The sequence below is a fragment of the Balaenoptera physalus genome (genome assembly GCF_965194825.1).
Source record: "Balaenoptera physalus genome assembly, chromosome: 2".
Taxonomy (NCBI): domain Eukaryota; kingdom Metazoa; phylum Chordata; class Mammalia; order Artiodactyla; family Balaenopteridae; genus Balaenoptera; species Balaenoptera physalus.
In genome coordinates, this window is record NC_138883.1 from 161109834 (window position 1) to 161137812 (window position 27979).

The 27979-nt window shown below is 38.7% G+C and overlaps 1 protein-coding gene across 20 annotated transcripts in view; it reads left to right on the forward strand.

Moving 5' to 3' along the window:
* ABI1 (abl interactor 1) overlaps window positions 1–27979 on the forward strand; it is a 96600-nt gene that overhangs the window by 16071 nt on the left and 52550 nt on the right. For 14 of the 20 annotated variants that reach the window (XM_082449787.1, XM_082449789.1, XM_082449777.1 and 11 more), the window contains exon 2: window positions 25971–26138. The exons of the other annotated variants lie outside the window; for them this stretch is intronic. In XM_082449787.1, coding sequence (XP_082305913.1) covers window positions 25971–26138 — 168 coding nt within the window. The remainder of the gene's footprint in view (window positions 1–25970; window positions 26139–27979) is intronic. 20 annotated transcript variants of the gene reach the window in all.

The window sequence follows — 27979 nt, forward strand, 5'->3', positions numbered from 1 at the left end:
AGAAAACCAGTGTAGTGTTTCCCACATTTGAAAACAGAGAAACCACATTTCAAATTTAACACTGGTAAGATGACACTGTGCTTTTTTTCTGCTGTGCCCTGATATATATTGTGTTCTTTCATCTGGACTCATTTGGCATAATCAACAGAAGCCATTCAGTAAGTGGGTAAATGCAGGAGAAATGAATTATAGGTCTGAATAAATCCCTTTTGTATCAACTAAGTATAATAACTTGGGGACTGCTTGCGTTACTGGATTTATTATTAGTGTTTAATAATATCTTGTGGACTATAGAGCCACTTATCTCCAGTTCAGTTGTGCATTTCTTTTTTTTTTCTTTTTTAATTTTTTTTATTTATTATTTATTTATTATTTTTATTTTTGGCTGTGTTGGGTCTTCATTTCTGTGTGAGGGCTTTCTCCAGTTGCGGCGAGTGGGGGCCACTCTTCATCGCGGTGCGCGGGCCTGTCACTATCGCGGCCTCTCTTGTTGTGGAGCAGAGGCTCCAGACGCTCAGGCTCAGTAGTTGTGGCTCACGGGCCCAGTTGCTCCGCGGCATGTGGGATCTTCCCAGACCAGGGCTCGAACCCGTGTCCCCTGCATTGGCAGGCAGATTCTCAACCACTGCGCCACCAGGGAAGCCCCCAGTTGTGCATTTCTTACACTCATCCTTATTCCCCCTACTCCCCCTGCCTCCCTCCGCCCCCCCCCCCCAAAAAAAAAGAGAGAGAGAGAGAGAAAAGAAAGGCAGGCAGGTAGCATGGTACTGTCTATATGAAAACCCTGCCACTCTCAGGGTTTTTGTTTCGTTTTTGAGTGAAGAGGTAAGGTGGTGTAAGGTGAGAGGAATAAATGACATATTTATGTCACTGAGAAGAACTGTAATAAAACATTCCTTTTATAGTCAGGCACAAGTCTTTGAAAAAAAGTTTACCTTCCACCAAGATGTTTTGACCTCATGGATACTGTAAGTCATGTAATGATCTTGTTTCCTTTTTTTTTTAAATTAATTAATTTATTATTTATTTTTGGCTGTGTTGGGTCTTTGTTGCTGCACGCAGGCTTTCTCTAGCTGCGGCGAGTGGGGGCTATTCTTCGTCGCAGTGCGCGGGCTTCTCACTGCGGTGGCTTCTCTTGTTGCGGATCACGGGCTCTAGGCGAGCGGGCTCAGTAGTTGTGGTTCATGGGCTCTAGAGCACAGGCTCAGTAGTCGTGGCGCGCGGGCTTAGTTGCTCTGCGGCATGTGGGATCTTCCCGGACCAGGGCTCAAACCCGTGTCCCCTGCATTGGCAGGCAGATTCTTAACCTCTGCGCCACCAGGGAAGTCCCATGATCTTGTTTCTTTATCTTTGTGGATTCGTGGAGATCAGAGCCAAACTTATGGCTCTGATTTATTATGTAGTACTCTGTGGTCTCTGTGGTCTGTGTATTAACGTCCTGCCTTTATCTTTTATATTATTGGATAACCTAATTTTTATCTTGTATGTTTTCCTTTTTTATTGTACACATTTTTGTATTGATACAGTAATAGCTAATGGCCCTACCCTAGACCAATGAAATTGTAATCTTTTTAGGGGGAGGTGAGTGTTAGGTTGGGTCCAGGGCTCTGGAATTTTTTTAAAAAGCTCACCAGGGGTTTTGATGTCCACCTAGGGTTGGAAATCACTGTTCTAGAGCAGGAGTGGGCAGATGTTTTCACAAAGAGCCAGGTAATAATTATTTTAGGCATTGCAGGCCATGTGGTCTGTCAGAACTACTCAACTCTGCCATTGTAGTAAGAAAACCATAGATGATATGTGAATTAATAGGTGTGAAGGTGTTCTAATAAAACTTTGTTTGCAAAAATGGGGGTCAGTATTTGGCCTGAGGGTCATAGTTGTTGAGCCCTGTTCTACAGCCTGAACTTTACTGTTGATGCACTAAAACTGTGCTTGAGCTAACATACTGAGGTGAATGGATTTGTTTTTTTCTCTCTTTGTCTTTCTTTTTTTTTTTTCCAGGTGACTTTTTGAGAGCAGGTTTAGATGCACAGCAAAATTGAATGGAAGGCACAGAGACTTCCCATGTACTGTCTGCCCCTACACATGTACAGTCTCCCACATTATCAACATCCCCCACCAGGACGGTACATTTGTTACAGCTGATTAACCTACACTGATACATCATTATCACCCAGAATCTATAGTTTGTTTACATAGTTTAGGGTTCACTCTTGATGTTGTACATTCTTTGGGTTTTGAAAAACGTAGAATGACCTGTGTCCACCATTATTCTACAGTACACAGTGGTTTCACTGACCTAAAAATCCTCTGTGCTTCACTTATTCATCCCTCCCTCCTTCCTGACTCTTGGCAACCAGTGATCTTTTTACTGTCCCCTAAGCTTTGCTTTTTAAAGAAGATCATATAGTTGGAATCATACAATATGTAACCTTTTCAGATTGGCTTCTTTCACTTAGTAATATTCATCTAAGGTTTCTCCATGTCCTTTCATGGTTTGATAGCTCATTTATTTTTGGCTCTGAATAGTATTCCATTGTGTGGATGTATCACAGTTTATTTATCTGTTCATCTTGGTTGCTTCCAGGTTTTGGCAGTTACGAGTAAAAACTGCTATAAACATTCGTGTACAGGTTTTTGTGTATACGTAAGTTTTCACCTCCAAACTGACTGTACAGTTTTGCATTCCCATCATCAGTGAATGAAAGTTCTAGTTGTTCCGTATCTTTATCAGCATTTGGTATTGTCATTGTTCTGTATTTTGGCCATTCTAATAGGTGTGTAGTGATAATTCATTTTAATTTGCATTCCCCTGATGACATGATGTGGAGTATCTTTTCCTATGCTTATTTGCTATCTGTGTCTCTTCTTTGATGAGATGTCTGTAAGGTCTTTGGTCCATTTTTTAACTGGATTATTTGTTTTCTTATTGTTGCGATTAAGAGTTCTTTGTATGTTTTGGATAACAGTTCTTTACCAGGTTTTTAAAAAAATTATTTATTTATTTATTTTTGGCTGCGTTGGGTCTTCGTTACTGCGAGCAGGCTTCTGAAGTTGTGGTGAGCGAGGGCTACTCTTAATTGCGGTGCAAGGGCTTCTCATTGCGGTGGCTTCTCTTGTGGCAGAGCATGGGTTCTAGGTGTGTGGGCTCAGTAGTTGCGGCTTGCAGGCTTTAGAGCGCAGGCTCAGTAGTTGTGGTGCACGGGCTTAGTTGCTCTGCGGCATGTGGGATCTTCCCAGACCAGGACTTGAACCCATGTCCCCTGCATTGGCAGGTAGATTCTTAACCACTGCGCCACCAGGGAAGTCCCTTATCAGGCCTATTTTGCAAATATTTTCTCCCAGTCTGTGTCTTGTCTTTTCATTCTCTTGACAGTGTCTTTTGCAGTGCAGAAAATTTTAATTTTAATGGGTCCAGTTTATCAGTTCTGTCTTTTCATGGATTATGCCTTTGGTGTTGTATCTAAAAAGTCATCGCCCGGGAATTCCCTGGCAGTCCTATGGTTAGGGCTCTGTAGTTCGATTCCTGCCAAAGGCCTGGGTTCGATCCCTTGTCAGGGATCTAAAATCTCACAAGCCGCGCGGTGTGGCCAATAAATAAATAAATGAAAAGTCATCGCCCAACCCAGGGTCTCTAGATTTTCTCCTATAAAACTAGGAGTTTTATAGTTTTGCATTTTGGGTAGGTCTGTAATCTGTTTTAAGATAATTGTTGTGAAATATATAAGATCTCTGTTTAGATTCATTTTTTTTTTGCATGTGGATGTCTAGTTGTTCCAGCACCATTTGTTGAAAAGATTTTCCTTGCTTCGTTGTGTTGCCTTTGCTCCTTTGCCGAAGATCAATTGACTATATTTATATGGGCCTATTTCTGGCCTCTCTATTCTGTTCCATTGATCTATTTGTCTGTTCTTTTGCCAGAACCACACTGTCTTGATTACTGTAGCTTTTATAGTAAGTCTTGAAGTTGGGTAGTACAACTTTGGTCTCAAAGTTGTATTTAGCATTGTGTTGGCTATTCTTGGTCCTTTGGCTCTCTGGATAAACTATATTTATTAAAAATTTCAATCTTTATTGATATGCAATTGACACGCAATATTGTGTAAAAGTTTAAGGTATACAACATGGTGATTTGATACACATACACATTACCAAGCGATTACCACAATAGGGTTAGTTAATACGTCCATCACCTCACATAATTACCATTTTGTTTTGTGGTGAAGGCAACTTTCATATATATAATACAGTATCATTAATTATTGTCACCAAGCTATACATTAGATCCCCAGAACTTAGTCATCTCATAACTGGAAGTTTGTACCCTTTCACCAACATTTTCCCATTCCCCACCACCCTTGGCAACTACCATTCTACTCTCTGTTTATCTGAGTTCAGCTTTTTAAGATTCCACGTATAAGTGATATTATACAGTACTTGTCTTTCTCTGTGTGACTTATTTCACTTAGCATAATTCCCTCAAGGTCCATCCATGCTGTTGCAAATAGCAGGATTTGCTCTTTCTGGTGGCTGAGAAATAATCCTCTGTGTGTGTGTGTGTGTGTGTGTGTGTGTGTGTGTGTGTGTGTGTGTATGTTTATATACACCATATCTTTATCCATTCATTTGTAGATGAACATTTGTTAGGCTTGTTTCCATATCTTGGCCATTATGAACAATGCAGTGAACATGGGAGTGCAGTTATCCTTTTGAGATCCTGATTTCATTTCCTTTGGATATACACCCAGAAATGGGATTTCTGGATCATATGGTAGTCCTGTTTTAAAATTTTTGAAAGCCTCCATACTGTTTTCCATGGTGGGTATACCAATTTATATCCCACCAACAGGACACAAGGGTTCCCTTTTCTCCACATCCTTGCCAGTGCTTGTTATGTCTTGTCTTTTTGATGATAGCCATTCTGACATGTGTGAGGTGTGGTTTTGATTTGCATTTTCTTGTTGATTAGTGATGTTGAGCCTCTTTTCATGTACCTATTGACCATTCGTATGTTTTCTTTGGAAAAATGTCTATTCAGGTCCTCTGCCCATTTTTTTTTTTTTCCCTCTGCCCATTTTTAAATTAAAAAAAATTTTTTTTTCTTTGCTATTGAATTCTGTGAGTTCTTTGTATATTTTCAATATTAACCCCTTACCTGATAGACAGATTGCAAATATTTTCTCCCATCCTGTAGGTTGCCTTTTCATTTTGTTGATGGTTTCTTTTGTGTGTTGTAGCCTTTTAGTTTGATATAGTCCCACCTATTTATTTTTGGTTTTTTTACATGTGCTTTTGATGTCAGTCATATCCAGAAAGTCATTGTCAAGACTAATGTTAGGGAGCCTTTTTTCTGTGTTCTTCTAGGAGTTTTATGGTGTTAGGTCTTATGTTTAATCCTTTTTTGAGTTGATTTTTGTGAGTGGTGTAAGATAGTGTCCAGTTTCATTCTTTTGCATGTGAATATTCAGTTTTCTCAACACCATTTATTGAAGAGATTATCCTTTCCCCATTGGGTATTTTTGGCTCCCTTGTCAAATATTACTTGACTGTATATGTGAGGGTTAATATCTGGGCTCTTAATTCTGTTATATTGGTCTTTGTATCTGTTTTTACACTGGTACTATATGTATATTTTATATATACATAATTTTTTTGATTAGTATAGTTTTGTATTATAGTTTAAAATCAGGAAGTGTGGTGCCTCCACCTTTGTTATTCTTTCTCAGGATTGCTTTTGCTATTTCCAATATATTGTAGTTCCAATACAAAATTTAGGATTTTTTTTCTATCTGTGAAAAGTGCTTTTGAAAATCTGATAGGGCTTGCCTTGAATCTGTAGATGGCTTTGGGTAGTGTGGACATTTTAACAATACTAATTTTTCCAATCCATGAACATGATAAATCTTTTCATTTATTTGTGTCTTCAGTTTCTTTTTTCAAAGTCATATGGTTTTCACAGTATAGATCTTTTACCTCTTGGGTTAAGTTTATTCCTATATATTATTGTTATTTTTGATGTTATTGTATAGCATCCATACAAACCAGTACAAAAAATTGTATTTTATTATTTTGATGTTTTGTATGCTATTAATGGGATTTAAACAAATGTCTTTTTCAGATATATTATTGTTAGTGTATAGGAAGGCAACTGATTTCTTTGTGCTGATTTTGTATCCTGCAAATTTACTGAGTTCTTTTATTCTAATTTTTTTTTTTTGATGGAGTCTTTAGCATTTTGTATATAGATCATATCGTTTGTGAACAGACTGTTTTGTGCATCCTTTCTGATTTGAATGCCTTTTATTTCTTTTTCTGGCCTAATTGCTCTGACTAGGAGTTCCAGTACTAAGTACAGTAGAATAGAGGTGGTGAGTGTGGGCACCCTTGTCTTATTCCTGATCTTAGAGGAGAAACTTTCAAACTCTCACCTTACGAGTATGGTGTTGTCATCTGTGGCCTTCATCATGCTGAGTTACATTCTGTCTATACCCAATTTGTTGAGATTTTTTATCATGAGAGGATATTGAATTCTGTCAAATGCTTTTTCTGCATCTAATGAGATCATATGATTTTTATCTTTCATTCTATTAATATGCATCGCACTTATTGCATATGTTAGTTGTTTATGTTGAACTGTTCTTGAATCCTAGGGATAAATCCCACTTGATCATGGTGTATGACCCTTTTATTGTGCTGTTGAATACAGTTTGCTAATATTTGTTGAGAATTTTTTCATATTTATTCAACAGGGATATAGGCCTGTAATTTTTTTTTTTCTTGTAGTTTTCTTATCCAGTTTTGGTATCAGGATAATGCTGGTCTTGTAAAATGAGTTTTAGAGTGTTCCCTCTTCATTTATTTTGGAAGCCTGTGAAAGATTGATGTTAATTCCTTTTTGAATGTTTAGTAGAATTCACCAGAGAAACCATCTGGTAATGGGCTTTTCTTTGTTGGGAAATTTTTGATTACTGATTCAGTCTCCTTACTTGTTATTGGTCTGTTAAGATTTTCTAGTTTTTCATGATTCAGTCTTGGTAGGTTGTATGTTTCTAGGAGTTTATCCGTTTCTTCTAGGTTATCCAGTTTGTTGGTGTATAATTGTTTATTGGAGTCTCTTATGATTTTTTTAATGTTTCTATTGTATGAGTTGTATGTCTCCGCTTTAATTTCTGATTTTATTTATTCATGTCTTTTTCCCCTTAGTCTTACTAAAGGTTTGTCAATTTAGTTTGTCTCTTTGAAAAGCCAGATCTTTGTGTCATTGATCTTTCCTATTTTTTCTGGTCTCTATTTCATTTTTTTCCACTCTGATCTTTATTTCCTTCCTTCTGCTAACTTTAGGCTTAGGTTGTTCTGGTTTTTTTCTTGAAGTGTGACGTTAGGTTGTTTATCTGAGATATTTTTCTTAATGTAGACATTTATTTTAAAATGCATTTCTTTTTAATTTATTTTGGCTACGCCACGTGCTTTGCGGGAACTTAGTTCACTGACCAGGGATTGAACCCAGGCAACGGCAGTGAAAGCACCGAGTTCTAAGCACTAGACCACCAGGGAATTCCCTTTAATGTAGACTTATTGCTATAAACTTCTCTCCTACAGCTGTTTTTGCTATATCCCATAAATTGTATTTCCATTTTGTTTCAGGATGTTTTTTGATTTCCCTTTTGTTTTCTTTTCTGATCCATTGATTGTTCGGGTGTGTGTTTTTTAATTTCTACTTATTTGTGGATTTTCCCATTTTCCTTCTGTTATTGGTATCTAGTTTCATACCATTGTGGTCAGAAAAGATTCTTGGTATGATTTCAGTTTCCTTAAATTTGCTAAGACTTGTTTTGTGACCTAACATAGATTCTATCCTGGAGAATGATCTGTGTGTGCTTGAGAGGAATGTGTATTCTGCTGCTGTTGGATAGGATATACTTACCTGTACCAGTGTGTTGTATATTTTCATGTTGCTAATTAGCATCCTTTCATTTCATGTGGAAGAACTCCTTTCAGCATTTCTCATAAGGCAGACCTAGTGGTGATGACCTCCCTCAGCTTTTGTTTGTCTGGAAAAGTCTTTATATCTCATTTGTTTCTGAAAGACAACTTTGCTGGATAAAGTAATCATGGTTGGCAGTTTTTTCTTTAAGCACCTTGAATGTATCATCCTGTTCTCTCCTGGCCTGTAAGGTTTCTGCTGAGAAATCTGTTGATAGCCTTATGGGTATTCCTTTGTAGGTGACAAGCTTTTTTTCTCTTGCTGCTTTTAAGAGTCTCTTTGTCTTTGATTTTTGACAGTTTTGTTATAATGTTCCTTGCAGAAGATTTGATTTGAATTTGTTTGGGAACGTGTGAGCTTCATGAACTTGGGTGTCCAAATCTCTCCCCAGATTTGTGAAGTTCTGTGCTACTATTTCTTTAAAAATACTTTTTGCCCTCTTCTCCCTCTCTTCTCCTTATGGGACTCCAATAATTCACAAATTGTTTCTTTTTATCATATCCCCAAAATCACATAGGCTTTTCCCACTCTTCTTCATTTTTTTTCTCCTGTGATTGGATAATTTCAAAGTTCCTGTCTCCTACTTAACAGATTCTTTCTTCTGATTGATCCATGCCGCTGTTGATGGTCTCTGTTGCATTTTTTATTTCATTTATTGCATTTTTTTGCTCCAGAATTTGTTTCTTTATTATGATTTCTATCTCTTTGCTAAACTTCTCATTTTTGTTCATGTGTTTACTGATTTCGTTACATTATCTTTTTGATTTCTTGTAGCTCATTGAGCTTCCTTGAAACACCTGTTTTGAATTCTTTATTGGGTAAATCACAGAACTCCATATCTTTGGGATTGGTTACTGGAAAATTGTGAGCCTTTGATTGTGTCATTTTCTCTTGAATTTTCATATTCTTTGAATTCTTGTGTTGCTGTCTTCACACTTGAAGTAGCAGTCACCTCCAGTTTTTACTAATTGACTGCAGGAGAGAAATATCTTCGGTCAGATCTGCTAGGGATTCCGAGGCTTTGATACATCTTCTGTGGATATTCCTGCTCCACATTTCTTGCTCCTCCTTGTGACAGAATTCTTAAGCTTGTTTGCATTCTCTTGATCCTGCAAAGTACCAGGCCGGATGCTGACAGCCTCCTTTTTGCTTTCCTGAGGGTGGTGCTTATGGCTCAAGTTTATGGTCTCCCAGGCCTGCAGGTTCAGGCTGGCTTTCTGTGCGTGCTCACTAGCCTGCTGCAAAAGCTCACTCTTGGTACTGTGTGGAGCACTCACGGGAGCCAGTCATGAGGTGGGGTATGTGGGGTCGGGCACGAGGGGCACTGGTGGCGCCTGTGGGCCAGTGTGGGGGTATCTGTGGGCAGAGCATCCCCAGGAGCTTGTGCTTGGGCCTCCTAATGGAGCCCTTGACGTGCTTAGTAGGATCCACATCCCTTCTGTTGTGTTCCGCACCAAGGTCTGGCTGCTGGTCTCCCAGGCACTCACCACCTCCTAGTTTTGCTGCTCACGACTCAGTATTCTGGACGGGGCTTCTTTGGCAGTGTGTCACACAGCTGGGGAAGCTAGGCGTTCCCTCACCTGCTCTCACTTCACCTCGAGGGAGAAGTCATTGGCTGAGAAGTGTTCTCTTGGCTCTGAGCTGTGCTGCCTTGAAGGGATGGGTAAAGCGGGTAAAATCAAACTGTGCTTCTTACCCTTTCCAATGCATCTTATCTCCGATTTCTTTTGTTCCAGTGGTGGGCTGGAACTTCTCAACTGGACTCCTGGACTTCCACAAAGGTTCTCTCATCTGTGGGTGATTGTCTAAATTAGTGTTCTCTAGGGGCTCCTGGACTGCAGCTGTGAGGGGCTGGAGCTCATTCACAGGCCAGTTCATGGTTCACATCTGAGACTGAATGTCTGTATGTGTATTACCTGATGTACAGGTGGGTAAGAGTCCTCCCATGCCCCTTGGCATATGGTGCTGGTGTCAGAACCAAAGCTAAATGGGGCTATAGCCGTGGCCTCTGATAAAGAGTTGGTTCTGAGTCTATAGCTGAGACCATGGGTACAGGTCTGTCTTAAAACAACTCTCCTTGATCTTGGACTGCTCCTGAGTTTTATAGTCTCTTCTCTGGATCCCACAGCTCCCTTTTGTCCAAGGACAGATGCAAAATTGTTGTTGAAGGTGGATACGATGAGGGGTGTCTCACTCGGCTACCTGGCTGACATCATCTTTGCGTATAAACTTTAGAATCACTTTGTTGATATTCACACAGTAACTTCCTGGGATTTTGATTGGGATTCCATTGAATCTATAGATCAAGGTGGGGAGAAGTGATGTCTTGACAATATCAAGTCTTCTTACACATGACCGTGGTTTATCTCTCCATTTATTTAGTTTTTTGATTTCTTTCATCAGAGTTTTGTAGTTTTCCTCAAATAGGTCTTGTACATATTTTGTTAGATGGCTTTCTTTTTAATATTATTGTATCTCCCTAATTGGTACTTAGATTTCTGATTGGTTAAATTATTTGGTTTGGATTCAAGTTGTGGTAATTTGTTAATAAAATATTTTTCCTTCTTTTGTCTCTATTTTTATAACTGATGGGTGTTAACAGAATGTTCCTCTGTTCATAGATTTTTTTGGAGTAGTTGTAAAAATGACTCTCTGTCTCACAGTTTTTGGGAATAGCTGTCTGTAATTTAGAAAATTTAGTTGATTTCAGTAAAGATTTGTTAATTGATTCATACTGTTGTAATTTTTATACTTTTATATAACAAATTAAGAAATGAGGGTAAAGGTAGTTTGTCAGATAGTGTCATACTAGTTATGATTTTTGGTTTGGAAAATGTGGTTAATGAATCACTAGGATGGAGACAGCCAAGACTGATTCTGTGAGACTTGTATTGTAAGCTGGTGTAAGTGAGGAAATAGGCAGAGTCAGTGGTAGCACAAGGTACTTTTGTTGATATTTATAGAACCTTGATTTTTTTTTAAGCAGAAGTACTTTGTTTTTCTCAAGTCAGTTAATTAAGGGTGGCGCTGATTGTGACAGTGTTAACTACTACCTTACCTTGTAGTTGGTGGAATGATGCATTATATTCCTTTAGTAATTTCCTAGCAAAGTTACATTTATTTAGGTATGAATTAAAGATGTGAATTTGTTCCTTTAGTGAGGAATAACTTAGAAAAGTGTTAAATGTTTAAGTTTTTTTTTTTTTTCATTTATAGATCCCCTGTATAGAGCATTAATTGTTTCGTAGATCAGAAATATTCTCAGCTATCTGGAGAAAGTCAGCTTTCTCACTCTATTCTTTTTTCCCTTCTAGTTAATTAAAATTCATGTGGTACACAGATTAGTTAATGATGACTTGGGGTGGCTCATCTTAGACGAAATACTTCAGTGGTTTCACTGTGACACATTAGAACTATACTTTGTTCACTCTTAGAATTGTAGACTGGGAGGCAGTGTGGCATAGGGGAGACCATGGCCTTTGGAGACCTGGTGGCTCTATTCCTTCCTAGCTGTGCTCCTTTGGGCAAGTTACTTAACCTCACCAAATTTCTTTCTCCTCATTGTTAGTTGTTTTCATGGGCTATTTAACATAAAGATGACTTTCTTGTGTGTGGTGCAGAGTACATATTATAACAGAATTCCTGTCTCCATTCTCGTGTGTATTTTCCCAATCCACTTTGTAAAACTGCAACTGAGGTGATCTTTCTAAAGCCAAAAACTAGTCATGTCTTTTCTTTCTGAAAATCCTTCAGTGGCTCCCCTTTAGCCTTAGGATGAAGTCCAAATTCCTCAAGGGTCTGTAGGATTTCTCTAGCCTTGTGGCATATTTCCTTCTCCGTTGGGCCTGCTGACTAACGCTTGCTTACCTCCAAGCTAATGTTCCTGTTAATTTCATTCTGCTTTGAACCCTGTCCTTTGCTCTTTCTGACCTTCCTCTTTCTGACCCCAAGCTGCTTCTGTTGTTCAGAACATTAGGTTAAATAAAATTCCTATCTTTTAAGTGCATATGACAAGATTAAGAGCTGTGTGGTACACAGTCCTAGCTCCACCATTTACCGTTTAGGGGATCTTTGGACAAATTAGTATCTCTGAGCTTTACATAGTGCCTTATCTGTGAAACCAGGATGTCTGCTTAGTTTACTATGTGAAAAATGCTTTGAGAACCAGTAATACATGCTGTTAAAAGTATTACTATCAGGAGTACATTTTGGGTATTCGTAAGATGGATATATTTCTTAATGTTCAAGAAGCAAAATGATAGTATGGATTGAATTATGCCCCCTGCTCCTAAATTTATATGTTGAAGCCCTAACCCCCCATATAACTACTATGTTGGAGATAGAGCCTTTAAGAGGTGATTAAGGTTAAATGAGGTCATAGGGTGGAGCTCTGGTCCAACAGAACTGGTGTCCTTATTATAAAAGAGGAAGAGACACCAGAGGATGAGGACACAGTGAGAAAGGTGACCGTCTCTGCAAGCCAGGAAGAGAGCTCCAGAAACAGAATCCTGATCTTGGATTTTCCAGTCTCTAGAACTGTGAGAAAATAAATTTCTGTTGTTTAAGCCAGTCAGTCTGTGGTATTTTGTTATGGCAGCCTGAGCAGACTAATACAGATTAAAATATAATTGCCTTGTGGGATGGGCAAACTAGGCTGATTTTTCAGATAAATTGTAGTGAATAACACAGTCAGCTATAAATTAGTGGACTAGTTTAGAAAATAGTCTTGGTAATTTGGAAGTTATTCTAATAGATTTTTTTTTTGTCTATATGACTAGGAGTATTACTATAAATTGTTAATTTCTAGTTTAACCAAGACCCTTTTTGGGAAACTTACTCTCCCCCTCCCTCATATAAAAGTTAAGTCATTTAGGATGCGTTAGGTTTGCAGGTAGTAAACTCATCTCAATTAAGATTAAACAATAAGAAACATTTATTATTACTTTATATCACAAGAAATTCCAAGGTAAGATTATCCTACTGTTGATTAATTCTTTCGCTCAGTGTCATCAAGGATTCAAATTCTGTTTCCCCCTCATGCTCTACTAAGACAGCCTTCTTCTTAGTCTCCTGGTGTCTGCAAAAATGTTACGTGGTTATTGTTGAACATTTGGAAATGTCACAAAAGGATAAGGATGAAAACACAGATTATTTATAATCCAACTGTTAACATGCTAATGTATCTTCTCTCATTATCTGATGAGTTAGCTTATGTAGGTATTTAATTATACCAAAGAAAATTAGGTCACACTATATACACAGATATATATTCTGGTTTTTTTTCCCTTTAAGATTATACCAAGAGAATTCTCTTTGTAAAAATAATCATGGGCTTCCCTGGTGGCGCAGTGGTTGAGAGTCTGCCTGCTAATGCAGGGGACACGGGTTCGAGCCCTGATCTGGGAAAATCCCACATGCCGCGGAGTGGCTGGGCCTGTGAGCCACAATTACTGAGCCTGCGCTTCTGGAGCCTGTGCTCCGCAGCAGGAGAGGCCGCGATAGTGAGAGGCCGGCGCACCGCGATGAGGAGTGGCCTCCGCTTGCCGCAACTAGAGAAAGCCCTCGCACAGAAACGAAGAGCCAACACAGCCATAAAAAAAAAAAAAAAAAAAAAAGTTAAAAAAAAAAACATTATTTTTTGTTATTGGAGTAATGATCATTTAAAAAATTGGATATAGAGAAATATAAAGAATATTTAAAAATCACCCAGAGATGACCACTACTGTATTGATACATTTCCTTTTAGACCTTTTATGAGGTGTATACACATTTCTTTTAAAAAAGCAGGTACATAATCATTTTATATCTTGCTTTTATTACTGAGTATTTTATATACCTTCTCTTGTGGTGTGTACTCCATATGGTGTATACTCATACTCCTGTTTCTTTGCTTCTTCACTCTCACCCCACACCTGTGGCCTCATGAGGAGTCCCAGTTGACTGAGGAAGAAAACACTTCGGTCTAGTTTACAGATGGTTCTACATAATATGCTGGTACCACCTGAAGATGGACATCTGTAGCATTATAGCCACACTCAGCAGTTACCCAGAAGGGCAGTGGTGAAGGGAAATTCTCCCAGTGGGTAGATCTTTTTTTTTAATTGACATATAGTTAATACACAATACTATGTTAGTTTCAGGTGTACAGCAAAGTGATTCAGTTTTATATATATATGTATATGTATATATATATTTCTTTTAGTTTATTTTCCATTATAGGTTATTACAAGATATTGAATATAGTTCCCTGTGCTATACAGTAAATGCTTTTTGCAACCCACTGGTAGATCTTTGAGCAGTGCACCTAGTTGTTTTGTCTTGAAAGAGATGGTTAGAGATGTGGACCCACTCTAATTCATGGCAATAGCTAATCGTTCGGCTAATTGATGATGGGCTTGGAAGGAACATAATTGGAAGTATGGGGAACAGATATATAGATATGCTTCCAGATGGACACAGAGTAATATTTGTGTTCATTGTGAATGCCCATCAAAGAGCAACCTCAGCAGAGAAGGATCTTAGTGATCAGGTGGACAGGACGTTACCTCTGGATTTCACCCTCTTTCCCTGTCCACCTCTATCCTTGCCCAGCGAGCTCATGAAAAAGACACCATGGTGGCAGGCATGGAGATTGTGCATATACTCAGAAACATGGGTTTCCACTCACCCGACCAACCTGGCTACTGCTACTGCTGAATGACCACCTTGCCAATAGCAGAGAGCCACCAATGACCCCCTAAGAGGGCACCATTCCTCTGGAGGGACCAGCCAGATATCTGGTGGCAGGTGGTTTGCATTGGACTACTTCCATAATGGAGAGGACAGCACTTTTTTCTCCCTGAAAAAGCTGCTTACTCTGGGTATGGATTTGCTTTCCCTCCCTGCATTGTTTCTGCCAAAACTCTTTGTGACTTTCAGAATGCCTTAATTATGTCTTGGTATGTCATATCACATTGCTTCTGACCAGGCAGTTCATTTTACAGCAAGTGAAATGTGTCATTGGGCTCATGTTCATGGAATCCCTGGTCTTACCATGTTCCCCATTAGCCTGAAGGAGCTGAATTGATAGAACAGTGGAATGTCCTTTTGAGGACTCGCTGCCCAGTTGGTGGCAATTCTTCGTAGTGTTGGGGTAGTGTTCTCTAAGATGTGGTCTAGTCTCTGAATCAGCCACCGGTGTGTGGTGGGGTTTCTCTTGTAGCCAGCATTCATATGTCAGGGAATCAAGAGGTGGAAACAAAGTGATGTTTTCTCACTATTACCCATAATGATCCACTACCAAAAATTTTTCTTCTGTATCCACAACTCTGGGGCATGCTGGTTTAGAGTTCTTAGTTCCAAAGAGAGGAATGCTTTTATTGGGGAATGCAGCACTGGTTCTATTAAACTGGAAGTTGAGCACCAGTCACTTTGGCTTCCTTGTGCCAGTGAACTAACAGGCAAAGCAGGAGATTACTGTATTGGTTACTGTGATTGATCCTGACTCTCAAGTGGAAATTGGGTTGCTACTACACACTGGGGGTAAAGAGGAGTATGTGTGGAATGCAGGAGATCCTCTGGAGTGCCGTTTACCACTCCCGTCTCCTATGATAAAAAAGTTAATGGAAAACTAAAACAACCCAGTACAAGTAGGGCTGCTAATGGCAGAGAAGGTTTGAGTCAGCCCACCAGGCAAGCAACAACAACCATATGAGGTGATTGCTGAGGGCAAATGAAATATTTAATGGATAGTAGGAGAAGAAAATTATGATAAACACCAACTATGACCTCATGACCAGTTATAGAATGAAAACTCTAGTAGTTATGAATATTTGTTCTGTATCTTAATATTTGTGTATATAGTAACCTATTCTCTGCCCCCCCCATTCTTCTGTATTTAACTTAAGATGTGTTATTAGTCGTTAACCTTGTATTTCAATATTTAAGTTACAGGATATCAAAGGGGAAGTACAACTCAACTAAGAAAGGAAAGAACATTACTCAAAGAGAAAGTAGACTTTGTACTCTCTTTTGGGGAGATGGCATCTTTTTGGTTGTATGAGGGATGGTTGCATTATGTTAGACTGAAGCGTGATTTTGCTGTTGTTTTTATTCAGGAGCTGAATATGATGACAGAGGTGTGTGTGTACCGTATTGACAGAGGGTATCACGGTGGTTCGTACTGTATCGGTTTACTTAAGGTGGAATTGTGTATGGCATAGTTATAGTATGGTTCCTTCCCTGCATGTTTGTGGGTTAGAATTGGCTAAAAGAGAATTTGTGTAAGCAACACTCACTAACCTCTGAAGGTTTTTGTGGTAAGATGCAGTGAGAGATGCAGAGGTGTTGGTGGGTTCCAGCTTGACCTTGGTCTCCTTTGCTCTGCATCCAGCTCTCTTTCTTGGTTGCTGATAATTTGATCAGCAGTGGCATCAGGCCCACTCACCTGGTGGGAGACCTACAGCTTCCCAGATCTCTCCATGAGTCTTTCCTTTGCAGTTGCTTTTCTGCAGCTGGATGTGTTGGGTGTCTCAGATAGACTATTTGATGACTCTCTGATCCTCATACTTCCCTCTGGGACCTTCACAACTTTCCCAGCTACTCCTATAATTGTGTAAAGTAAAATTCTGTAATTTCTTATTCTGTAACTCATGGTGGTTCTACTTTCCAGTTTGAATTCTGACTTAATGCATTTTCCTTGTTGGTAAATACCTAGATCACTTTTATTGACTGCATGGCATTCTAATACCTGAATATTTTAACTATCAGTCATTGGCCATTTAGATTGTTTCTAGGTTTTTTTTTTTGCTGTTATAAACAAAGGTGTGGACATTATTGAGCATACAGTCTCGTTGCACTTGGCCTTTTATTTCTTTTGGGTAATTCCTAGAAGTGAAGAATATATGCATTTTAAAGAACCGTGATACATATTGTCTAATTGCACCCTCCAGCAGAATGTTAAAGTGCTTGCCCAGGCAACACTCTTGATCATCATGGCTCTTTTCAGTTTAATTCCTTTTAAGAAGAAATAAGATTATATGAGAAGATAATTAGTTAACATGGAAGGAGTTGATGGAAGGAACCCAGTGTCTTGGACTCCTGTGGAATATATTCTGTCAACAATACACTGACATTATTTAACTTATTTAACTTACTGACATACATTGACATTATTTAACTTATTTAACTTATTTTGTGTTTAAATGTAGTTGCTCTTTCTAAAACTGGGTTTTTACAGGTTTTCATTAAGCCTGTTTTTTATAAATATAATTCCTTTACCATCCTGTAGTATGGTACAGGATGGTAAAGGAATGAGTCTGGGATAAGTTTCATTGACTGAGGCTATAATTCAGGTAAAACCTAAAATTTCAGAACGTAATTATTTAGTTATTGTAAATGCCCTGGAGTTGTAAATTGACTTGTGAAGGTTTAAAAACATAATCTACGTTAGAGTTGAATTTGGAATGTTATTTAATAAGTACACCAGCTGACGGGCTTCCCTGGTGGTGCAGTGGTTAAGAATCCGCCTGCCAATGCAGGGGACATGAGTTTGAGCCCTGGACCAGGAAGATCCCACATGCCGCAGAGCAACGAAGCCCGTGCGCCACAACTACTGAGCCTGCACTCTAGAGCCCGCGAGCCACAACTACTGAGCCCACGTGCCACAACTACTGAAGCCCGTGAGCCTAGAGCCCGTGCTCGGCAACAAGAGAAGCCACCGCAATGAGAAGCCCGTGCGCCGCAACTAGAGAAAGCCCGCACGCAGCAATGAAGACCCAATGCAGCCAAAAATAAATAAATAAAATAAATAAATTTATTTTTTAAAAAAGTATATATATGAGTGTACCAGCTGTTGATTGTTCTGTGTTAGCTCTTCAATTAAAGAAGAGCGTGTGCAACAACTCCCATTCCTGTACCTCAAAACTGTGACACAACAGGCAGCAGGGATTGCCCCTGGATTTTGCTGGGAATGAAAGGACTATTAGGCAGTTAGCAGTTACTTTAAGTGGGAGGTGGTGGGGAGGAGCTGTGCTAGAGCTTACAGTGACTAGGTTTCAACCTGAACTGTTATGCAAAAAATTTGTTCTTCTTGCTGGATATTTGCTGTAACCTGGTAGAGTTTCTTTTTATTTCCTTTTTACTTTTATTGGAATAGGTATTGTGTTGGAGAAAAATTAGATCCTTTCTATGTTAGCTAGGTATTGAGTGTATGCATGCATACCCTAATCCCCATGGCTGCAACCAGGATTTGGCCCGTGTGCTCTTTTTTCCTGAATCCTCACATACCTCTCCACGAAGTGATTATGGATTCCTCCTGGAAAGTTTCTCAAGTCTCAAACTAACCAAATACTTAGGTGGCCTTCAGCAAATTAGATGTTTTGTTTTGTGTATATAAAACTCCTCCTGTTACAGGTATTAAAAGTTGACATTTTAAATCCTTCTCATTAACATTAACATACTTCTTTTAAAAAAAAAGAGTTCTTAAACTTTATAGAGTGTATTTTAGCAGTTATAAGAAACTTTCTCCTCACCCCCGCATTTTAACATTTCTGTAACTGGGATGCATTTTACAATTAATGTTGTCCTTAAAAAGCTATCAGCCAAGCAGCAGTTGTCATTGTTCTCAGTTGTCTTTGTATGAATTTGGATGGTTTTGCTGTTGGTATAACTGTATTATTGCAACCTGTCAACAAACCATTTAAGGACCATTTGAGGAAAGAAAAGAGTCAAACCATTTAAGGACCATTTGAAGAAAGAAAAGAGTCTTGGGTTTTCTCTTAAAAAATTTTTTTTTGATACCTCCTGGTAAGATTAAGATAGCACCAGCATCAAAGTTTACAGAATTAGTGTCAGGAGCTTGGAGGAAAGTCCTGGGAAAAAAGGTGGAACCTTATTTTAAAAGATGTATCACTTGTAGTAGGAAGTTCATAGCATCTCCTATATATTATTCCAGCCTCTCTGTTTAATCTGAATCTGATCATGAGGAAACAATCAGACAAATCCAGGTTGTAGGACTTCCTATAAGACAGCTGGCCTGGAATTTTAAAATAATGTCTTTGGTTTTTTTTTTTTTTAATTTATTTATTTAATTTATTTATTTTTGGCTGTGTTGAGTCTTCATTGCTGCGCGCGGGCTTTCTCTAGTTGCGGTGAGTGGGGGCTACTCTTCGTTGTGGTGCGCGGGCTTCTCATTGCAGTGGCTTCTCTTGTTGCGGAGCACGGGCTCTAGGCACGTGGGCTCAGTAGTTGTGACTTGCAGGCTCAGTAGTTGTGGTGCACGGGCTTAGTTGCTCCGCGGCATGTGGGATCTTCCCGGACCAGGGCTCGAACCTGTGTCGCCTGCATTGGCAGGCAGATTCTTAACCGCTGCGCCACCAGGGAAGCCCAATGTCTATGTTTTGAAAGAAAAAAAAAGGTCAGGGTTGGGAGGGGATGTTCTAGTTTTAAGGAAACTGAATAGACATGCCTGTCAAGAGCTGCGCACAATCTTTGGTTGCATCTTGAATCATACAAAACAAAAGATGTAAAGGGTTTGTTTTGGAAGTTGGAAAAATTTGAAAATGAGCTCTATAGCTGGCATTACTCTATGATTAAGAGTGATATACAGGGCTTCCCTGGTGGCGCAGTGGTTGAGAATCGGCCTGCCAATGCAGGGGATACGGGTTCGAGCCCTGGTCTGGGAAGATCCCACATGCCGCGGAGCAACTGGGCCCATGAGCCACAACTACTGAGCCTGTGCGTCTGGAGCCTGTGCTCCGCAACAAGAGAGGCCGCGATAGTGAGAGGCCCACGCACCGCGATGAAGAGTGGCCCCCACTTGCCGCAACTAGAGAAAGCCCTCGCACAGAAGCGAAGACCCAACACAGCTAAAAATGAATAAATAAATAAATTTTAAAAAACTTAAAAAAAAAAAAGAGTGATATACAAAGTTCACCATCTAAATAAATCCCAAAGAGCATTTTCTGTAAGTATAAAATAAAATTTCTTCATAAGAAAGCATTCTGACGTAATTGAGTTGGCAGGTTTTTTTCTGAGTGATACATAAAAATGGTGCCTCTGACATAGCTGTTTTGTTGGAGTCATTGAAATATGGTGTTTTTTGGTAGATGTGGGTTATTTTTTAATGAATTATCATGAAATATCTTCCATTTTATCATTGGAAAAGCCTTATTTAAATATTTGAAATATTCTGTGGGAAAAATACTGACTTTGGAAAAGTTTCTGGCAAGTTTGGATTAGAGTTAAGTTAGAAGTTGTTAAACAGATACAGTGTGGTGACATTTCTACAAAGATTGGGAGGAAAGGTAAAGACAGAAGCAAGATGGTTAACACTTTTTTTTAAAAATGCACATGAGACCCCTGTTTTGTTACCTAAGCAGGGTTATTAAACCACCTGCAGTTAGGACACAGAGAAATTATTGTTCCTCAAAGAAAACAAACTGTTTTCAAATCCTCTTGTCAGACTTTAAAGAAGGGTTCAAGGTAAGTAAGAAAGAGAACATTTTAATTTGTCATACTATTTTTCTGAAATGTTATTAGGCTAGTACTGTAGGATATGTGCTAGGTATAGGCTCTGTTTTCCCTGTAGGACATCTTTCAGTAGTTGGGCCCTATATTAGAAATGATGCTCTTAAAGTTAGTTTATAGGTTAGTGTTTGTTTGGAACTTAATTATACAGCTAAAATGTTACAGAGAAGAGTTGGGAGAAGGTGATTAGTTGTATTAGACTTGTAAAATAAATAAACAAGTACTTTTTTTTCTTTTGGCCTCACTGCGTGTCTTGCGGGATCTTAGTTCCTCAACCAGGGATCAAACCTGCGCCCTCTGCAGTGATAGCACAGAGTCCTAACCACTGGACCTCCAGGAAATTCCCAATAAACAAGTACTTTTAATAAATCAACAGTAGTAGTGTTTGAGGAATACAGATTTAAGGTGGAGCTAGAGCACAATGACAGTATTGGTGTTTTGGTATTTATTTCATATGATGTAAAAATATCTAGGGCTTCCCTGGTGGCGCAGTGGTTAAGAATCCGCCTGCCAATTCAGGGGACACGCGTTCGAGCCCTGGTCCGGGAAGATCCCACATGCCACGGAGCAACTAAGCCTGTGTGCCACAACTACTGAGCCTGCGCTCTAGAGCCCGTCAGCCACAACTACTGAGCCCGTGTGCCACAACTACTGAAGCCCACATGCATAGAGCCCATGCTCCACAACAAGAGAAGCCACTGCAATGAGAAGCTGTGCACCGCAACAAAGAGTAGCCCCCGCTCGCCGCAACCAGAGAAAGCCTGCACGCAGCAATGAAGACCCAACGCAGCCAAAAATAAAATAAATAAATTTATATAAAAAAAAGAAAAGCAGTTCCTTAAAAAAAATCTATATTAAAATGGGTATTTTAAGATATTTTCTAAGAAGGGTCCTGACTTCATTTAAAAATCAGTGAAACTTAATTTTTAATATATTTTAGATATAAAACTTTGCAAACATTATAAAACCAAGTAAAATGTGAATTTTTAAAACTAAATATGACATTTATTGAAGTTGAAGGACAGATACATGGGGTTATCATATTATTCTTTCTACATATATATAAGACTCTGCTAACCAGGGGAACAGTAGGAGATATTTGTAATTCACTGTACATGTTTTCCATTGAATTCCTACAACTACGAAATAATGCCATCTCTTGTTTGGTTATTTAGATAGAGGAAGTTGGATTTGAACTTGCTTTTTGCATTGATGCCCTGATTAAAATCAGGGTCTTAATATTAGAGGAATTAAAATGAGAGTAGGCAACAAACAGTTACTGCCATAATCAAGAACCTATTGAAAATTGTTTTTTAAAAAAGAATAGGAAGAGAAAAATAGCACATGGGAAAATGCTCATGGTATATTTTTAAATGAAAAAAGGTTATGTAGCTATAGAGTATGATAAGTTTTACATTCTTGTATACATACATGTACTTGAGAGACTTGAAGAAAATACACTAAACCGTTAACAAGGTCAATTTGAATGATAGGACCACGGTACATTAATTTTTAAATTTTCTCTCTCTCTTTGTTAAAAAAGCAGGCAAAAATGAAACCATATAGTATTTTTTTTCACTTAGAATGCATTACTTTTTAAATTTTTTAATTAATTAATTTTATTTTTGGCTGCGTTGGGTCTTTGTTGCTGCACGTGGGCTTTCTCTAGTTGTGGTGAGCGCAGGCTTCTCACTGTGGTGGCTTCTCTTGTTGTCGAGCATGGGCTCTAGGCACATGGGCTTCAGTAGTTGTGGCACGTGGGCTCAGTAGTTGTGGCTCACGGGCTTAGTTGCTCTGCGGCACGTGGGATCTTCCTGGACCAGGGCTTGAACCCGTGTCCCCTGCATTGGCAGGCAGATTCTTAACCACTGTGCCACCAGGGAATACCTGCATTACTTTTTAAGCATACTCATGACGAGGATGTTCTCTCTGTCTCTTTTGGGGTTTAAGTAATTACTTGTAATAGAGGTAGAAAGGTTTTTCTTGTGGTCATATGTGAAGGTTGAGAACGAGGGAGAGGAAGTGTGGTTAAAAATAAATGTATAGGGCTTCCCTGGTGGCGCAGTGGCTGAGAATCTGCCTGCCAATGCAGGGGACACGGGTTCGAGCCCTGGTCTGGGAAGATCCCACATGCCGCGGAGCAACTAGGCCCGTGAGCCACAATTACTGAGCCTGCGCGTCTGGAGCTTGTGCTCCGCAACAAGAGAGGCCGCGATAGTGAGAGGCCCGCGCACCGCGATGAAGAGTGGCCCCCGCTTGCCGCAACTGGAGAAAGCCCTCGCACAGAAACGAAGACCCAACACAACCAAACATTAATAAATAAATAAAGGAATTCCTTTAAAAAAATAAATAAATAACTAACTAAATAAAATAAATGTATAGGTATGAGAGCGATTGCTTATAACTCATAATTTCCACTTTAGGGAGTGAAAAACAAGAGATTATTTTGCCTGTGTAGTTACCTTGAGGGACAAGAAAAGGACTTAATAGGAGTAGTTTTACTTGAAAAGTTTCTTTAGCTAAGCTTGGTATCCACAGGTGGATAAATGAGGAAGAAGAGAGCTAGTTTTATATATGGGCTCTTCAGAAAATTCAGTTATCTAAGGAATTTCCTGTTTAGTTCTTGGCTACATTGTTTATTTTGAGTTTAGCTCTTTTAAATAATTAACTTTTCCTTTAAAGCTGAATATGTTTATTTCCATTTTAAGCAAATTTCATAAGTGGCGTAAGACAGGGATGGCAAATGGGTTACATATCACGTGTCAGCTCCTAGAGTGATTAGTTAAAAGTATTTAGACTTTTGTAGGAAGACTGCTATAATTGATTAACAGTGTTTGTTTTAGCTTCTTGGAGAAGTGCTGGCTATTTGTCTTCTGGTTTATAATCCATTTCGTGTGATCTTTTGGAACATACTAAGGCTGCTTGGTAGTTAATACAGGAAAAGCACCAAAGAATGAGGGAGACCAACTATTGGATACTAAACTTACAAACCTGAAATAAGTGACAGCAGTAATTCTTGTGCAGATTTAACTTTTAAATCCATGGTCTATAGAGGAAATTAACTGTGACTAGAACTGCACTGTCTCCAGTAAGGCCACAATCTACATATGGCTCTTGAGCACTTTAACATGTGGCTAGTTTGGGAAAATGAATTTTAAAATTTTATTTGATTTTAATTATTTTAAATTTAAATTTAAAATAGAAGCAGTGTAAAATGGTTTCTGTTAAATACAGCTTTATTTTTTTGGTAGGGCTACATTTTACTTTAACCATTGCGTCGGAAGACGCATGGGAAGTTTTTACGTCTAGGCCTGGAAGTAGCACCCGTATCTGCTATCATTCCATTGACAATACTTAGTTAACACATCCATCACTTCATGTATATATTTTTTTTTTTTCTTTTGCTGAGAAAACAGGTAAGTTCTACCCTTTTAGCAAATTTCAATTATGCAGTACAGTGTTAACTACAGTCACCACGTTTTACATTTAGGCCTTTTCGTTGGACAGAGCTAGGATATTGATATATAATACGTGATAAAATCAAAATTAGGTTCAAATGAATGCTTTCAGTTTAAATCCAGAACTATAGGTTTTTTCTTAACTTCATTCTTCTTTCATCAGAATCTCTTTTGAATTATGCCAAACATCTCAGGTCTCAATGACTTAAACATAAGTAATGACTTGCTTTGTCCCACACTACACAAACAACAGTCTCAGGATAATAATTCCAAAACGACCATCAGCAACAAAGTGATTGAAAACAGCTTTAGTATTTTTTTGTTTTCCTCTTTCAGTTGTTTTCGTCCTAAGGATAAGCCCCATTAAGAATGTACAATCAAATTTCTGTGCTTTGAAGCCACTTTTAGGATATTTTCTTTCTGGTTAAGCCACTAATTAGATGCACGGTTAGGCTCATTTGATTAATTTTACATTTAATTTTGGGAAATTCCTTTTTAAAATTTAATTTTGTTATAATTGTGTGAATTATTTACATAGTTCCAAAAACAAATCTAAAAGCAAGGTGTGTTTAAAGAATCTTATCCATGTTCTCACCAACCTATTTACCCCGACCCCATATGTAATTATTTTTTAAAGATGTTATGTTTTATCCTTTTTTCTTAAAAAATAAAAACATATATTTATTTATCTTTCCCCATTTCTTAAGTAGTAGCATTCAATAAACATTTTTATTTTCTATCTTGTATTTTTTTTTTTCACCTTAGCAGTATTCTGGAGATGGAAGGTAGTGGTAATAACGACATCCCTCAACGTTCCTTCTTACAGCTGTATAGTACTCTGCTGTTTGGAGGTCCCATAGTTTATTCAAGCAATCCCCCATCGCTGGTTATATCGGTTGATTCTAGTCTTTTCTATTGCAAATAGTGCTGTAATGAATAATTACATAATATTTTTGCCAGTGATTATTTGAGATAGATTCCTAAAAGTGAAATTACTGGCACAGAAAATAAGTCCATGTGTAATTTTGCTGGCTATCACCAGCAGTGTATCAGAGAGTCTTTCCCACAACTTTGCAGAGTACCTTGTCCCACTTTTGGATTTTTGCTGGATGGATAGGTGAGAAATAGTATCTCATATTAGTTTGCATCTGCATTTCTTGTCTATGATGAGCGATGTTGAATGTTTTTAAAAATGGTTAAGAGTGGTTGCATTGCTATTCTTTTTTTTTTGAACTGTTAGATCTCTATTCCATTGTTTCTATTTATTCTTGGCCTTTTAATTTTTAGATTACATATTAATTGTGATACAAGTTGCTGGCCACCCTGCTCCCCTCCCCCATCCATTCCCCCCACCTCCCCCCGCCCCCCAGGGTTTATCACTTGTCTTTGAATTTTGCTCTGAACTTTGTCTCTGAACATTTCTTACTGTCTGACTCTGAGTTGTGTACTAGAGTTTGGGAAGAATGGATGGGTAAAGGTTGGGGTCATAAGATTTACAGTAGTTTTTGTGGAGATGAGAAGCTTGGTTGTAATGGTTAATGGGGGGTTTGGATTTCTGATGGTGATTAATGTAAACAGGAATGTAAGGTAGAATGGATTTAGTCCATATCATTGGACTAGTAGATGTGATTTTTTTTTGTTAAATTAACATTTGTTAAGTAGAGCCCCAGGGTGTCATGGATGGTGAGCTCAAGGTTCAACAAAAGACTAGAAGGGAAAGTGAAATAGAGACATTTATTACTCACAGGTCCTGGAGGAGATACACAGCATGTCTTTAGGGGACACGTGGGGAGGTCAGTGCAGGGTGCAGGCAGAGAGTGAGCAATAGGACCTGAGGCACATGCCTTTATTAGGGTCCAAGGGTAGAGTGCTTTGTGGTTCATCAGACTGGTCCGATACATTTTTTGATTCAGTTGGGCTTTTCTATTAAAAAATATAATTATAACTCTGCCTTTCTACAGAACAGATGTTTAATGAATGTTAACCTAAATAAATATTGGTTGTTTTTGTTCTTATTTCAGGCTACAGACAAGAGAAAAGCTTTAGAAGAGACCAAAGCCTACACAACCCAATCCCTAGCTAGTGTTGCTTATCAAATAAATGCATTGGCTAACAATGTACTCCAATTGCTGGACATCCAAGCCTCTCAGCTTCGGAGAATGGAGTCTTCCATCAATCATATCTCACAGGTAACAGCTTGTAAAAAGCTTTAAATTCACATTTAATTAACTGGCAGTATAGTATCAATAGGTAGCCTAGAAATATGGAGTCCTTACTCATCTTCTTACTGACTGACTAGTCATTACCACTTTCAGCTTTAGCTTTGGGTTCAGTAAGCCTACTCTTCTTTTTTTTTTTTAGTTTTTTTGTGTGTTTGGTAAAATATACATACCAGTGGTTATTGGTCTGTGGTTTTGGTGCTAGTGTAGTTCTGGTCTTACAAAATATGTTGGACAGTATTCCCTCCTCTTCAGTTTTATGGAAGAGTGTGTGTAGAATTGATTTTCATCCATTGCATTGATTTTCATTCTGGTCTTATTTCTCTTTTTTTCCTTATCCATTTACCCTAAATGCTACCTTTACTATGTATGTTTTTTATTGTAGTTGGGGAGTTTTTGAAAGGCAGCAGATTGTATTGTTATTCAATTTAAAAAATTCTAGAACCTAGCACTAAACCTGCCATATGCTTAGCATTCAGTAAGTGTTTGTTAAAATTTCTGTTTAGGAGGGGTTGGTCTGTATACTCTTCAATACAATACATGGAAATATTTAATAAACATTTGAATAGAGAAAAAAGTCCTGTGGGCATGTAGTTTGGGTGGCGTTGAAGGAGTGACATTTAAGTTGGGGTTTGAAGGGAGCCTGTGCATTTATCATATTGACATGGAGTGCATATGCATTCCAGTCTGAGGCAGTGGCGTTAGACAAAGACATGATGGCTTGTTCAGGGTGACTAGGATGTAGGTTTTGTTTGGAATGAGGAATGTACCTGGAGGTTAGTTTGGAAAAATAAATCTGAAGTTCTAAATTGTAGTTCATTTCTCTTTGATTTGGTTTCATTGATAAAGCTGAATGACAGCTTGTGTTTCATTAGGGGAGTAGGTGTATCCTTTTGTTGCTTCTCTGCTTCTGTTACCTGCTTGGTGGGAAATATGCAGCTCCTGAATCAGAGCAGCATGTTTAGCAGAAAAAGAGAGTATCAGTCTTCCTAACCATCATTAGATGGCAGACTGATGTGATTAAGCCTTGAAGCAAGCGAAAGAGGATCCTTTGGAAACTGGAGACTCTGTTCTTTACTTTTAAGGCAGACAGCAGGCTATCCTGCCTCTGTTCAATATGCTTTTTGGAGAAATGAGTCACCCAAGCCCATATTCTGCCTCAGATAGTCTCTTTGTGGTGTTGAGGAAGCAAACCTCCAAACCCCTACCTGTTGATCACAGTTTGGGCTAAACCATATTTTAGTTCTGTCCTAATCAATAGTAATAACTGGGGACTGGTCTCATCTCACTTAGAATAAGGGCTACATTTCTCAAAAAGGGACTTTGGAACCCTCTTTCTTCTGTTTTGATTATAAGCGGTTAGTTTGGGAGTTTCTTTCCAGATCTTCTGACCTTTTGGTTGTCTGTAAGCCATTCACCAGGCTATAGCTTGAACCTCCTAATCAGTTGCTGGGTCTTTACAGTTGCCTAATCTTGTTTCAAAGCCTGGAAATGGTTTTTCACTTCCTGTGGTTTAAACCTCAGATACCTTAGCGTGGCATAAAAGGCCCTTTGGTCTGGTCTCTTCCAACTCTCATCACATTCCTGCCATGCTCAACTTCTTGAAGTGTTCCAAACACAGCATGCAATTTTGTGCTTCTTTGCTTTTCCGTAATTTGTTTGTCTTACTTGGAATTAACTTTGTTCATCTCTGTTCTGCTTAACATAAGCACCAGATGAAGCCTTCACTGATTAGGTCAGGGTAGGGTTACTGACGCAGTCTGTACTGTGCCGTCTTACTTGCTCCTCCTTGTGTCAGTGACTTGAGGTAT